This window comes from Wasmannia auropunctata, unplaced genomic scaffold (genome assembly GCF_000956235.1).
Source record: "Wasmannia auropunctata unplaced genomic scaffold, wasmannia.A_1.0 LD335957.1, whole genome shotgun sequence".
Classification (NCBI taxonomy): Eukaryota; Metazoa; Arthropoda; class Insecta; order Hymenoptera; family Formicidae; genus Wasmannia; species Wasmannia auropunctata.
In genome coordinates this window covers 553,612-567,870 of record NW_012026933.1, presented here as the reverse complement: position 1 = coordinate 567,870, position 14,259 = coordinate 553,612, and the positions used below count along the sequence as shown (strand labels likewise).

The 14,259-nt window shown below is 35.8% G+C and overlaps 3 protein-coding genes across 3 annotated transcripts; all 3 read right to left on the bottom strand.

The window, feature by feature from the left end:
• Positions 1–437: 437 nt before the first annotated feature.
• Positions 438–2,531, bottom strand: LOC105455060 (prisilkin-39). Its single transcript, XM_011698108.1, has 3 exons — positions 2,387–2,531; positions 1,569–1,746; positions 438–955 (listed from the first exon to the last, which is right to left on the bottom strand). Exons 1-3 carry the CDS (start codon positions 2,402–2,404, stop codon positions 900–902), a joined length of 252 nt encoding a protein of 83 aa, XP_011696410.1. The 5' UTR covers positions 2,405–2,531; the 3' UTR covers positions 438–899.
• A 2,778-nt stretch (positions 2,532–5,309) lies between these two features.
• On the bottom strand, positions 5,310–9,850 carry LOC105455067 (component of gems protein 1-like). The gene is made up of 3 exons (XM_011698115.1): positions 9,789–9,850; positions 7,184–7,250; positions 5,310–6,751 (listed from the first exon to the last, which is right to left on the bottom strand). Exons 1-3 carry the CDS (start codon positions 9,804–9,806, stop codon positions 5,310–5,312), a joined length of 1,527 nt encoding a protein of 508 aa, XP_011696417.1. The 5' UTR covers positions 9,807–9,850.
• Positions 9,851–10,102: 252 nt separating this feature from the next.
• On the bottom strand, positions 10,103–13,395 carry LOC105455059. Its single transcript, XM_011698107.1, has 3 exons — positions 13,132–13,395; positions 11,850–11,946; positions 10,103–10,821 (listed from the first exon to the last, which is right to left on the bottom strand). The coding sequence occupies exons 1-3, from the start codon at positions 13,144–13,146 to the stop codon at positions 10,580–10,582; spliced, it is 354 nt and encodes a 117-aa protein (XP_011696409.1). The 5' UTR covers positions 13,147–13,395; the 3' UTR covers positions 10,103–10,579.
• Between the last annotated feature and the right edge of the window lie 864 nt (positions 13,396–14,259).

Sequence of the window (14,259 nt, the reverse complement as noted above, 5' to 3'; positions counted from 1 at the left end):
GAAAACATAATTCGCGACACGGATTTACGTTTCCTACGAAATATCAAAGGTACTGAGAGAGCAGCCGCAAGGCACGGCGAAGCGTGCGATGTTACACGGTCAGTCCTCGGCTGTCGTAAGCGGCTGATGTAAGAAGAAGAAGAAGAGGAGAAGACGAAGGAAAGACACAGGTGTGACCGTCGCGGCCTGTAATAAGAAGACAAAGAGCTTTGTATCGTGAGCATCTCGCGCGATCTCGCGATTTCAATAACTAAGTACTTGTAGGCGGTTCTTCCTCTTCGAGAGCACTCGAAACTTCATGATCGCACCGGTCGCACCTGTCGCACTTTGCATAAACGTTTGCGTGGAAAAGATGATCTGCTCGGCTGACGAAGACCTTTCGCATTTTTAAAAGCAAAAAAAAAACAGATCGAATTCTCCTAAGCTATCGAACAACGTTGAGTTATTTTATCATTTATTCATTTTGCTTATCAGTAATATTAAAGTTGTGACAATAACAATTGCTGATAAATCATTTTTCTGAAAACGACATTAGTAAGATTTAATATTTTTAATGCAGAATTTTTTTTTTTTTTTGTAATATATATATTTATACTTGATAATATTATATTTATTATATAGGAATACATTTTGCAACACACTGTGGTTTTATAATTTCTTTGAGAAATTTTGTTCTTACTTTTGTTGAATTTTTAGAATTTTTCGTAGACATATTGCGTGCATGATTTGACACAAGCATTACATAGATAGGTAGGTTCTTCGCGGCGTCGGATCGAACATGGCGACAAAAAAGGTACAATAGAGAGAAAACGACATAGATCATCTTTGAACTAAGCTCATCTTCAGATGCAGGATACTTCGGAAAAAATCCAGAAGGAGGCCGTTGTTTTGCGTCCATCTTAACCATGGTAGCCACCGTAATGACCGTAACCACCGTAACCACCGAACGGATATCCTAAGCAATGAAGAGATACTTATGTTAAATATTTTCATGTGAACGATCCCTTTGTTCGGGAATGCGAATGTGCGCGTGTACATATCTGAACGTGAACGATTTCTTTGTTACGAAGGCAAGAGTTAACATACGTATGTGAGCTGTTCTTCACAGTTTGCGTGATGTAAAACTTGTGTAATGTGTAATATAAAAAGATCGTTCTAGATATTTAGATCTGTGTATCATTTGTGTATCATCTGTGTGTCATGAGTAATTTATTTGTTCTATTTTCCGTCAACTTACGTACATTTTTACAAAGAAATGTATGTAATTAATTTCTTATAGCAAACTGTATATATAATAATATATATAGTATATAACAATTGTATATAATAATATATATAATCGAATAATTCTATATAATAATATTTTTATTATAAAACAAACAATAAATTGTTGTACTAAAATGTTACATTAATTATAAAGACTCAAATATCGAGAGAGAGAAAAATAAAAAAATTAATAGATTAACTTTAAAAAAGATTAAAGAAAAAATACACACATCTATGAGGAATTTTATGAGATGACGTAACTTATAAAATAAATTGAGAACAGATTTTATTAAAAATCCTACCGTATCCGTAGCCAAATCCATGTCCGTATCCATGTCCGTACCCTCCGTACCCATGGCCATAGCCACCGTAGAATGGGAACTTATATCCGTAGGAATACGGGTAACCGTATCCGTATCCTAGATATCCTGGTTTTGCAACTGCCACGCCGATTGCGACAGCCAAGAGCAGAACAAGGTACTGCAACAGCAAAAACAAACAGAAGATTTAGCTCATTAAAAAAATTCCAAGAAATTAGCGCAGCTTAAATGTACCATGAAAATATTAAAAATCGAGGAAAAAACTAAATTTATGTGAAATTCTTATTTTTCTTACAATTACATTGACGCGGTATAACACAAGCATTTAAAAATAATCTTTTAATATCTCAAGCAGAGCAAAAAGTTACGTTAACATTTAAGAATTAAAATAAGAAGAGATTGAATCAAGTACTAATTTTATATTTTAGTTCTACATTTTGTTAATTAAATATTTTTTATAAAGAATTATAAAATTATAGAAATATTACATAAGATGGTTGCAAAAAACTTATCTGAATCAATGACACAATAAGATTACTATTTCATAAGCTACTATTTCTTTTTATCTTTATGATTTTACTCGTGCGTGCAAACAAATCTCATTTTAATGACTGACATATCGCATGATGTTAAAATTTCATATCAAATTTATCATAAAAAGTACACTCTATTACAAACTTTATCATGCAATAATTCATCGTCAGCCGAGAAAACAATGCTGCAACGAGTTATCACGATACTTAACATATTCTAGATACATTCTAGAACAATTTTTTTATTCAAGTTCTCGTCGCACTTACAATCTTCAGGCACGCCATTCTTTCTCGTTATATTTACAATTGTTGTTTCTAGCCCGACTGACGCCTCGTTAACAATTGCACTGATTTTTTCTCATCTGTCGTCGTCGAACACGAAACTGTCCATTGTTTCTGCGACACGGGTGCTTTTATAAGAAAGGCGGGGTCCCTAAGGCGTGTAAGGCGGTGGACCCCCCACGAGAGGTATACGTTTTTCCGGGCCTCGCGCGGTGGCCTCCGCCCGTTGTGCTAATAGAAATCTTCATTGTTACCCTGGGATTATGCGAGTTGCGATTTTGCATTATGAAAGCAATCGCGACGCGGCGATGCGGCGGTAACGCACGGTGTGACGGGGTCACGTTGAGCGTGTCCACGCCCTGATGGGCCGCCTTGACATCCAAATTTCTTCTTCAACGCGATTGCTCGCGTGTGTATCGCCGTAAACCCCCTCATTACGGGCGGCAGAGAGAATCATATACGTCGCAATACACCGCCGGTTGCGATACTTAATGCTGCCCGCTGCCGTAATCGCTAATCGCTTATCGCCGACGATAATTCCCGGGCACGTCGCATCGGGTGAATCAGCTGACCCCCTCCGGCTTCGGAGGACGAGTTCTTTCCCGAATATCGTCACCGAAACAGAAAGAAGTGACAGACGCGTTTACGCCCGCGCTGGCCCGACGATTACGTAAACCGGGATTCTCTGTTACAAAATGTGAAATTATGTTGATAGACTCCGCGCGCGCGCTTGATACATGCGTGTCCGATTTGTCAATTGTCGTGGCGACATTCTCGGCGACGTTCCTCAAACCGAAAAAGAAGGGATAATTTAGATATTAAAAATGAAGAGGGTCGAGAACGGAGAAATTTATTACCTATATATACGCTGATTAAATGGAGATGCCGGAACTAGAGCGAGTTCATTAGTCTCGGAGTTTCTACTATTCCCGGAGTTTCGCAGAATAAATTATGCGCAGAATATTAATACGGAATCGATAGAATCATCGTTAATATAGAATGATGCCGTGTCACAATGATAATAAATTGCAATGATAAAAATTCCTTACGGAAGACAAGATATATAGGTTGGCTTCGCCGATCCAACGTGTAACATAAAATTAATTAATTCAACAGAATCTTAATTTCTCGAGAACTCCGTCTTGGCCAGGTAGCGCCAATCTATTTTTATTAAATACGACGAATGTCTTTTGACTCGCCTTATCAATCATGTCTCAACAGAAATACATATGTAATATACCGTTTGCATAATCATAGTTTCGCGTAATAATGACATGGTTAACAGAAGAAGTTGATGCGTCATATTAGCTAATTCTAATTCTAGTCAGTCTTTGTGTAGAAAGTTACCTATAAATGTAAATATTCCGAGTATTACGCATCTTGTAAGTGGTGTAACGATAAGAAACGGGCTGATCAATTGTTAAGAATTTTAAGTAATTTTACTTATTTTACTATTTTTTTTCTGCTTCAACTTCTTCAATTGATAACGACAATTTTAACTACTTCAATATTTCATTCCTATTATAGACTTTATGAGAACGCAATTAACTACTACGATTCGCACTTCCGTCGATTGAAATATCATCGATATGAATATTGTATGATTATCTTCGTTTTTATTAGAGCACGATTTTCTTTGTTGCATTTACCTTCACGGTCGATTATCCACATTTTCCGCCGTGCCGTTTATTCTCCGCTTCCAGCAAACGAGATCGGATCTACAATCGATATTTAGAACGGCGAAGGATTTCCTGCGTGTTATGTAAATTGTTATTTACCTTGAAATTGAGTGATATAATAATTCACTTTTATAAACTTAATTCTTACTAATGGGGATTTTTAAAAATATTCTTTTTCAGTTCAGAAGGTAACTTTTAAACATGAAAATAATTATTACAAAAAAACAATTGATATAACAAATAAAATTTAAAAAAATATTTAATATGACGTAATAAATTAAATTCAATAATTATATATATATTTTTTTTATTTAAATTTATTGCCTAATTAAACTTATATTCCAATTTGAAGTAAAGGGAAATTCTGTTATTTTTTAAGTAAAAAAAAAATATATATATACACGTCTTGTTAACGGTTTTTTTTCACGCAAGCAAACGGATGCGACTAATTGCATGAAAATTAAATGTCTCTAACTTTGCGTGTCTTGCACAATCGCGTTTCGTATCGTCATTGACGCAGTAGATGCGACGTATATGCAAAATCGTAATGGAGGCCACGAAAATTACTGGACCATAGCAACGCTCCATGCGTTATTGTTAGAGACAAAGAATAATTGTGTAGATAAAGGCCGACGGCAATAATCATGAGAACATATTCTATATCATAATCCTGAGAATCCGCTGTAATGGAAACTGATGATAAGCACGAATGTACGCGTGTCGCGCAGTGCATGTAATTAGTGCGCCTGTTTAATTATCGGCTTATCTTTCCTACAGTCAAAGGCACTGGCGATGCCGCATCTGCAACGAGCGGAATTTATAACAACCCTCTGCGTACGTTTCATAATTTATTTTTAATAGGATACATAATTTAATAACAATCGGCATCTAAACTACGTGTTTCTTATGACTTAAAAGGTCAAAGAAGTTTCTACATAAGCTGTTTTTAAATTAATAAATACATTACTATAACTTTAACAAATTTTCCCTCGTAAATTTTTCAAGCCGAGTTTTGAAATTTTCGTTCACACTTAAAATTATACATCTTATATTTTCTACAATTTATTGATTCTTAAATTTTCTATTTTATAAGCAGAGTGTTTCCTAAAAAAAAAGAAGATACTTAGAAAAATTTCTCATATTACATCATACTTTCTTCATATCGTTTACTACATTGTAATTTTAGCTTCACTTTCTTCTGTCAAGTTTAACGTCAATATTTCAAGGGATCAGGCTCTCCGACTGTCGATATTAATCAAATTGACTCGCTTCAACTCCTTTCGTCCCGACGTCTTGTATCGATTCGAGCTCGGTGCCGGCGCTACCTCCTCGTCGTCGAGCGCGGTGATCCGCTCCGGGGGATTCTCATCTCCCGTGAGCTCGGCCGGTGCCTGCGTTGTCTCGGCCGAGTCACCCGAATCGGCGGGTCTGCCCTTCGGCGGTAGGTACTTCTTACCCGGGAAGAGAGGTCCGTAAGGATGAAACGGGAGCCCAACTAGATACGGATCGGCATATATTGGATAGCCAACGGGGCCAACTCCGACCACAGGGCCGCCCTTGAACACCCCATGGAAGTGGTCGTAGGGCAGAGGACTGAAAGGGAAACCGTGGAGGGGAAAAGTCCCCAGTAATGGCTTGACCCAAGGGGGCCCATAGGGAGGCGAGTATCCGTTTTTTGTCGAGTTATTCTGATCATCATTCCCAGCCGGTTCTTCAGTTTGTCTTGCATTATTATTATTATTATTGTTGTTGTTGTTGTTGTTGTTGTTATTGCCATTATTATTGCCATTATAACCGTAACCATGACCGTAATGGGGCGATCCGTAGAAATCGGGTTCACCGTAAGGCCCATACGGACCGTACGGTCCGTGGTGTCCGTGGTGTCCGTGGTTTCCAGAAGTGTTATTTCCGTTTCTCGGATAGGGTCCGTAGAAGTCGCGATTACCGTACCCTCCGTATCCTCCGTAGGGAAATGGGGAATAGGGACCGGAATGATAGCCGAAACCTCCGTAGGGCGAGCCGTAACCTCCGTAGTTGGTCCTGTTGTTCTCCACTCGCGCGTTCTCCTCCGTGCTCGCATCTTCCCCGGATTCACCGTACGGATGATGATGGTGATGATGATGGTGTCCTCCGTAGTGTCCGTACGGTCCGAAACCTCCGTGGAAACCTCCGTAGGGTCCGTGGGGGAAGGCTGCCTTGGGGAAGCCCACACCGCCGTGATAAGCGGGATACAGACTGGTGGGCGACTCTTGGATGTTACCGATCGACGAGTCGATGTTGTCTCTGGACTTCGGAGTCGCGTCAAGATTGTCGTTGCCTGCTGAAAAATCGTAAGACCTGTAGAAGTTCGGCTGTTCCTGGCGCAGGTAGGAGCCGTCTCGTAAGGATCCGTCGACTCGTATGTTCGCCTCGGATCCCTCGAGTCCTTCGGGGGAATTATCGTACAGCCCGTTGTAAGGATACGGGCGTGGTTCGTAATAGCGGGCTGCGTTTGACGTTCTGTCGACTATGTTGTCCAGGATCAAATGTGAATTCAAGTCGTTGTCATTCAAGTTGGCCGTCAGGCTGGAGGGATTGGATGATCGATTACTGCGGGATTGCACGTCGCCCAAGATAGCCGGCGACAGTACTGAGGCTACATTTTTTGCGAAGTTTGCTAGGATATCCGGACCTGCGTTAAAAAGAACAATTTATTGTTAGTAAAAATGAAGAAAATTTTATGAATTTGAAGAAAACACGTTGAAATTTTAATTTCTTTCTTCTTCGTTCTAAGTCTTATATTAATGAACTTTGCAAATAACTTATGCTCAGAAACTTTCCAATCGTAAATTGTAGTTTATTTATTAACTGGCTTTTATAGAAATGTATTTTTTACTTATCTCTTTGTTTGAATTTTGATCCGTGTAATAGTAATTATAAGAATATTGTTTCGATGCAAATTCAACATTTTTAACTGTTAAAAAATAACTGTTAAAATAAATTGTTGATCAAATTATAATTTGAGTATCACATTGCATACCACATTATTTTCTCAATATTTTTTGTAAATAATAATGAACCATTCATAATTGATGAATTTTGAGAAGAAACATTTTATGCTTACTGACTGCGCTTCTGGCTGCTCTTCCATTATTTATTGCGCACCAAAGTGCGATGTAGTATACCAATATCTGTAAGAAGAAAATTCAATATTAGATTAAAAGCACGGACGTTGTACTTACATTAAATAATAAACAATAATAATAAATTAATAAATACTTAAATATTAACGACTCAAAAGATTTTTAGTTTATCTATAATGCATCATTCATTAAAATTCATTGCATTTTTAATATCAAGTGTTATTTTATGGATAATTTTTAAAACTATATAATTAAATTGTTAAAATAAATCTTTTTCTAAAAGACATCAATATGCATATTAAAAAATATATATAGCAAAAATTAACTTTATTATAATTTGCGCTTATATTTAAAAAGAATCTAGCAATAAATTATTACTCTGTAACTATTTTGCAAAATATCTGAGATAAAAGCAAAAAACAATAATTTTATTTTAGATGCGAAATTACGAAGATTTGCTCGAGTACAATTAATATTATTAACATAGAAGACATAAATAAACGGTTCTTGGTGTGCTATATTTGAACATGAGATAATTTAATTATACCGGCGATATCCGGGATTTCCCATAAAAAAAAGGCAAAAAAAAACGAACTGCGTAACGCACGACGACACGAGTAGCGTGACCGGCGCGATATAGAATTATGTTTTATTTGCCATTGCGTAAGGAGAGACGCGTGCGCATGTAAATTCGCGACGATCAACGCATCGTTCCAGCAGCGAGTTTTGCAAAATCTCGGCGAAAAGAATCTCGCCGGCTGCACACACGCGCACGAACGTCAAATATCAGTTCTGGATATGCTTATTACCGCGTCTCGTCGCGCGGAACTCGATTCTTAATAATAATAGAATCGAACCGGTCTGTGTGCGGTCACGCAGATTGCATTTTCGCGAGGTACACAATTGCAGAATATACGCGCCGCTCGTTCGAGCCTATGGAACTTTCGTTAGGTGAAGTGACAATCTTGCAAAATGAAATTAGAAATTCCTGGCACCAGTCCCTGAGAAAATAATTAATAAATATTTAGTTTTAATGTCTTCAGGAAAATGTTTCCATATGGGAGAAACTTAGAAACGAAACTTGTAATTGCAAATTTTCTTCCGATTTATGTAAGACTCGTATAAGAGAAGGCATTGTTACGTTTGCGTTGTGCGCGCGGATGTTTTACCGGGGTTATTACTTATTCTTACCCGTTATTTTATAAAATACCTAGTTATGAAGGAATAATTTGAGGATATATTTTTTAATGTAGGTATCGATGTAAGATATAACGCGATTTCCGCTGTGTAGTACTGTAACATTAATATAAAAATGCGAAGAAGTTTACATCATTTTAATGTGAGGTATCGATGTAGGATGACACGACTTCCGCTTTATACCGCGACATTAATATAAAAATGCGGTGTTTTTAGGTCATGCACTAAATATACGTTATGTTATTTCTCTATTAGGTTTTTTATCTATTTCCGTAGAATCTTCATCCATCGAAAAATTTTGGAAATGTAATCTATTAAAAGGAGATATAGGTTTCCACTACAAGGATAATTTACACACGTGATATAAGCAAGAAATGAAACATCAAAAACGTTGTCGCCACGAGAAATAATAATGTATCATCTGTTCTGCGCGTGTTAAAAGGAAATTAAATCGCCATTCAGGCATGTTCATTCACAAGTCTGATTTTCGCGAGTCACGCGTTCTACACGTGCTCGCTGGCATTTCTTCGCACAGCATCCGTTAATCATTGCTATTGCGATTTGGAATTAAACTCTGACGTCTCTAAATATTCCATGAAATTGCATATTTCGATTTATGAGTTAGACTTTCGTGTGATGCGTGCATTTCTTAAACCAAAACGGAAACATCTTTAAATTATGAAATGTACACTGCTGAAATTGACGCGAATCATGAAACTGCAATTTCTTCACAGACACTCAGCGTACTTTTTCTAATATTTTTTGTTACATGTGTGATCTAAATAAAATTACATGTGTTTATTTGCAAAAAGGAAATAATTTTTAATATTGATAATATATGTACACATGTGTAATAAAGTATCCACTGATAAAATTTAAGAATTAAATAGATTGTACCTTTTTATTAATTTTGTTCAGAAATTAATTGCAGCATTTGATAATAAATTATTAAATACTGTAATCAGAATATTTTTTTTGTATAAAATATACCTAAAATTCATATATCACTTTAGATACAAATTCTTATGTAATATTCAAGTTATATGTTACAATATGCAAAGGCGAGTGTATCAAGAGAATAAATTATCCATAATATCCTTGTTAATAAATTCACAAATGATTCACTCGATTATGATATGAAATTACGGTGAAAATAGTACCCAACGAGTTATTCCCGCGTACACGATTATAAAAAATACATGCAAATCGCAGATATTTCGATAGGCATTCCGCAGTTTTGACACTTCACACAAATCTATTTAATGGCACCTGACAAATTTTTAACGTTTTGCGATGATTTATTGCGCTATCACGGATCGGTTACGAAATTGCAATTTTGTTGCTTCTCCCTGTACGACCAACGGCTTTTACATGCAAGAGGATACTCACGTGCGACGCGTAATGCATCGTGCGTGTGGCTCGTGACGACTAAGGGACAGACATCGTGCCGGACGTCATTTATACTTTCTCTCCTTAAACGCCTTTTACCCTCGATACCGAGTGCATAGGGTGTAAAGGGTGAATCGTAAATTGTAGTCTTCACATTTTTCGATTACGCAAATCATAAGCTTTATCAAATTTATAAGCAAGAGGTTATATGACGCTGATTTGTGCTCGCAGATTTTGGCATCTACAAAATATTAGCCAATCAGATTTTTATATACCTGTCGTTTATAAATAATTAAAATAACACTGACGCAACATTGAGCAGATATATATATATATATATTCATTCATTGTTACCCATTAAATCTCGATAACTAATATCGAGATTAATATGGCAATAAATGTAGTATAGTATAAAAATACAAAACAACGTACAGTACATAAAAGTATATAAAAGGTTGTGTCGCAAAGTTTCGGTCTTCAATTAAAACTTACGAGAATATATTCTTAAATAATGAATATTTTCTATTGTTCATAATTACGGATAATTTACGCGAGAATCGTGGCAGCTTTAATTTTGGCGTAAATTAATTCGGCGAAAACCACAAACTAATAATGCTTCATCCGAGCGTCTCTACTTTGTATCATAATGCATAATATCGTGCCGTAAAACGCAATGTGGGTGGCTTGACGTGCGTTCTTCGCTGAAGAGTTTCATGAGGAGAGAAAAGACTCGAGTAAATGATGTATGCATTTGATGATTGATGGCCTGGTCGTTCTAACAGTCCGGCAAACTAATAGCCGATCTGGCTGATTGTGCCGACGATACCGGGGGCGATGACACCGGGAAGATTGTAAATTTGCACAGGTCGAGGCGAAATGCCCATCAGACGGGTCGCTCGGAAATTCGGCGTGATTATTACTGGCCGTTGAGTGTTGCTCAAAATGTTCTCAAATTCTCTAGCTTCAGCATTAATCTGCCTGTATCCCGGATACTTGGCGACCATGCCGCTTACGCTTCCGTAAGGAATCCCACCTGTTGAATGAAGCAATCGATACATTAGTAAAAAAACTTTACAACATTCGCAATTAAATATAACTTTCGATATAATATAATTGACCTTATGTTAATTATGATGTCACAATGTTTTTTTTTATCTACATTTAAGATTTTCGAACAATGATTTAATGTTTAAAACAAGTGTAAATTTCAACTAATTGCAATTTTGAAATTTGACATTTGTGGTATCATTAATTAATTAATTAACATTTATAAAATTCATAAGAGTTTCGTTGTAAACGAAATTATTTTTTACCAACAAGAAAAACCAAGTCGTTAATATCTTCTGTAAATAACTTATATCTCACAAATTTCAAGCAAAGCTATTGTAATTCAGAAAAATCTCGGAGATATATAAAGCAGTTTTTTACATCTCTGTCTGGAGAATAATTTAGCTGTTTTTTTTAAGTAATTTTGATTCAAATAAATAATTTTACACAAATTTCTTATACAATTTATTTCAAAGCAATTATTTCACAGAAAGCAATGTCGATTTGTATTCTAAATAAGTACACGTTAAACTGAACCATATTTATTAACAAAAAGTTAAATTAATTAATTTAAGCTATTCGAACACGTCTGTCTGACGGCTGCAATATGTTGTTTCGTCGGGTGAAAGGAAGGAAGATTTAGTCATCAATGATTACCAGTGCTGCTTTCTGTTGGAACCTAATCTGAATTATATTCAAAGATAAAGAATATAAAAATACTTAATTTATACATCTAACAAACAATATTACATATTTCTATATAATATAGAAATATCTGGTTTAGCATAAAAATAATTAAACCACAGATTAATTATTTCTGATATAAATTATTTGTCGCCTTTAAAATGACATCAATAATTTTAATGGTGTGAGAAAATTAGTTAAATTCAACAGATTATTTTCTATAAATGTATATAAGATTGTAACATATTATACATATAAATCTATAAATTTTGATTTGATGGGTGTGTCTCTCTTGAATTTGGAAAGTTGAGAAATAGAAGTCTGACTTACCGTACGCCAATCCATTCACCATTTCCACTATCCCTGCGCTGTCTGGTGCTGCTGCCGATAATTTTAAAAGCGTCACAAGTCCAAACAGCAGGGTAATCTGCGAAAAATCAAATGTGAAATAGAGATTTCAATGCGTGTTCGAGAATATCTTTATGTAACAATGCTAACGGAAAATGATACAATATAACATATTTAATATGTTTCATGATGACGTTTATCTGTTGACAAAAATACGAAATTTTCTAGAATTTTTGTCATTAACTTTTGCGCAATAATTTATGAAAAAATTATTATACTATATTATTATATAACATTAAATTAATTATATACCCCATAATTTATTCTATGACTATAAATATTATAATATTAGTAGTATGTTAGTAAAACGTTAACGTTATTTTATAATTATGCTTTTCCTTATACCTTATACATGTATTACGAATTACTTGATAACAGTTTGTTGTACGTGCATATTTCTTCAGTTATGTAATGCAGCGATGTTTTTACTTATATTGTAAAAACATTATGTTTTTTCAGTTTACTCATGAATTAAACATACAATTTATCATAATTGTATTATTGCTATCAACCAATAACGTCAATTAGCATCAATATAAGAAATGTTTCGCGTAGATATATGACTTTGAAACTGATTACATTAAAACAAATTTAGGCAATCACAGTAAAATGGCAATCGCGTATAGAAAGTGTGTCATGCTTTGCATGCCAGTTTTTCGCACGTTAAGATTTCGTTATCAATCTGCCTTTGTTACACAATCTTGCAATTCTTAAATATTGCTAAATAGTATTTATCCGCAATATTCTTAAACCGAACATTAAATCTAATAGCCTTAAATCAAACAGATTGTTACTCATTGTCAGATACTTTCTTAATAAGTCGCCTCGATATATAATAAAATAAACATTTTTTTTACATACACATATATATATATATATATATAAACTTCAAGGTCTTCAAGTAAAATTAATCAAATGCTAGTCACATATAGCATATATATTAACTACAATGTAACTTTCTATTAATCAATTGTATAATTCTATATTTCTTTGAAGACACACCCGATCACAACCTTCAAAGAGAACTGCAATACTGAACGCATTTAATCTATTATCGAGAGCATCATTAAATCTTAGATACTATCTTCGCATAAAATTACAGGAACCACCTCATATCCTGCGCACGGTATTCCTATCGATGGGACCACCCTCGAGATTACTATAATTTAGTACCCGACCACAAAGCGCCTTAACGTTCACGTACCTTGACGGGCAGCATGTCGCCGTTTCCAGTGGTGCACGACACGTACCCACGTAAACGCGCGTAGGCAAAACTAGAGTACAAAGGCAAAGATCGAATTATATATCTCGCGTTGCGTGACGCGGAGCGGTGTGGCGCGTCGGGCCAATCGTAGAATCCAGCGTTCCCTTTCGATCGCGCGCTCAGCTTTATTCCTCCGTCTAGGATTTTATCGGAGCGTGTGCGAGGATATCGGTGGATATACCCACCTTGGGGCACCTTAACCTTGGAGCACCGCAGCCGTGCCTCTCACATGCGGCGCCGCTGACTCTTATCCCTGCGCACCAAGGACCGATTCCCTCGGCGCGGCCACCGCCGCGTTTTCTCTCTTTGTGCCCCGCTCGCGCTTTTAACGACGCTGATGACGCGCGTCCTCGCCGACCGACGACAAATGTCAACGATGTCCTTTTAGATTGGATGCGGTTAGGTTAATAAACAAGAAGGACATAAAAATTGCCGATAATAATGTGCTCAAGTTTTACTTAGGAACTGCAGTCGTTAAAATCTTTCGCGGAAGATCAATGACGGTATAGAAGGTGGTATAAATATTTACGAATAAGACAAATTATTGTATTACTTCACAGAAAGAGATTATAGAAATATATGTAAATAAATTAAATAAAATTTAAAAATAGAAATTTATAGTACAATTTGTTATAAAAGTTTTCATATATAGATATATTTTATATATGATAAATGTGAAAACTTTGTATATTGTTTAAATAATATCAAAAATTTTCCGTATCTAGTTGATGGTCATGTGCGCATCGTCAGTTGATTTTTTTTTCACGTGAGGACGCGGGGAAGCTGTTCGCTGTTACCTAACGTAATACGATTATTATTGTCGCGTAATGCATTTTCATAATGGACATTAGCGATGTCTACTTGGCGAGAGAAAATACTTGGAAAGTATCTTGTTGGAGACAAGAATGCGTCGCGTCAGACAGTGTAATTTAAGTCAATTTAATATTTTATCATCATTTATATGATCGCGTGTTAGGAACAACTCGAAAAAACGCGTGAAATAAATCAGTGGCGTCACAGGCGATCTCTTAAGTAGAATGACAGTCATTTCAAATGTCAAAGAACACG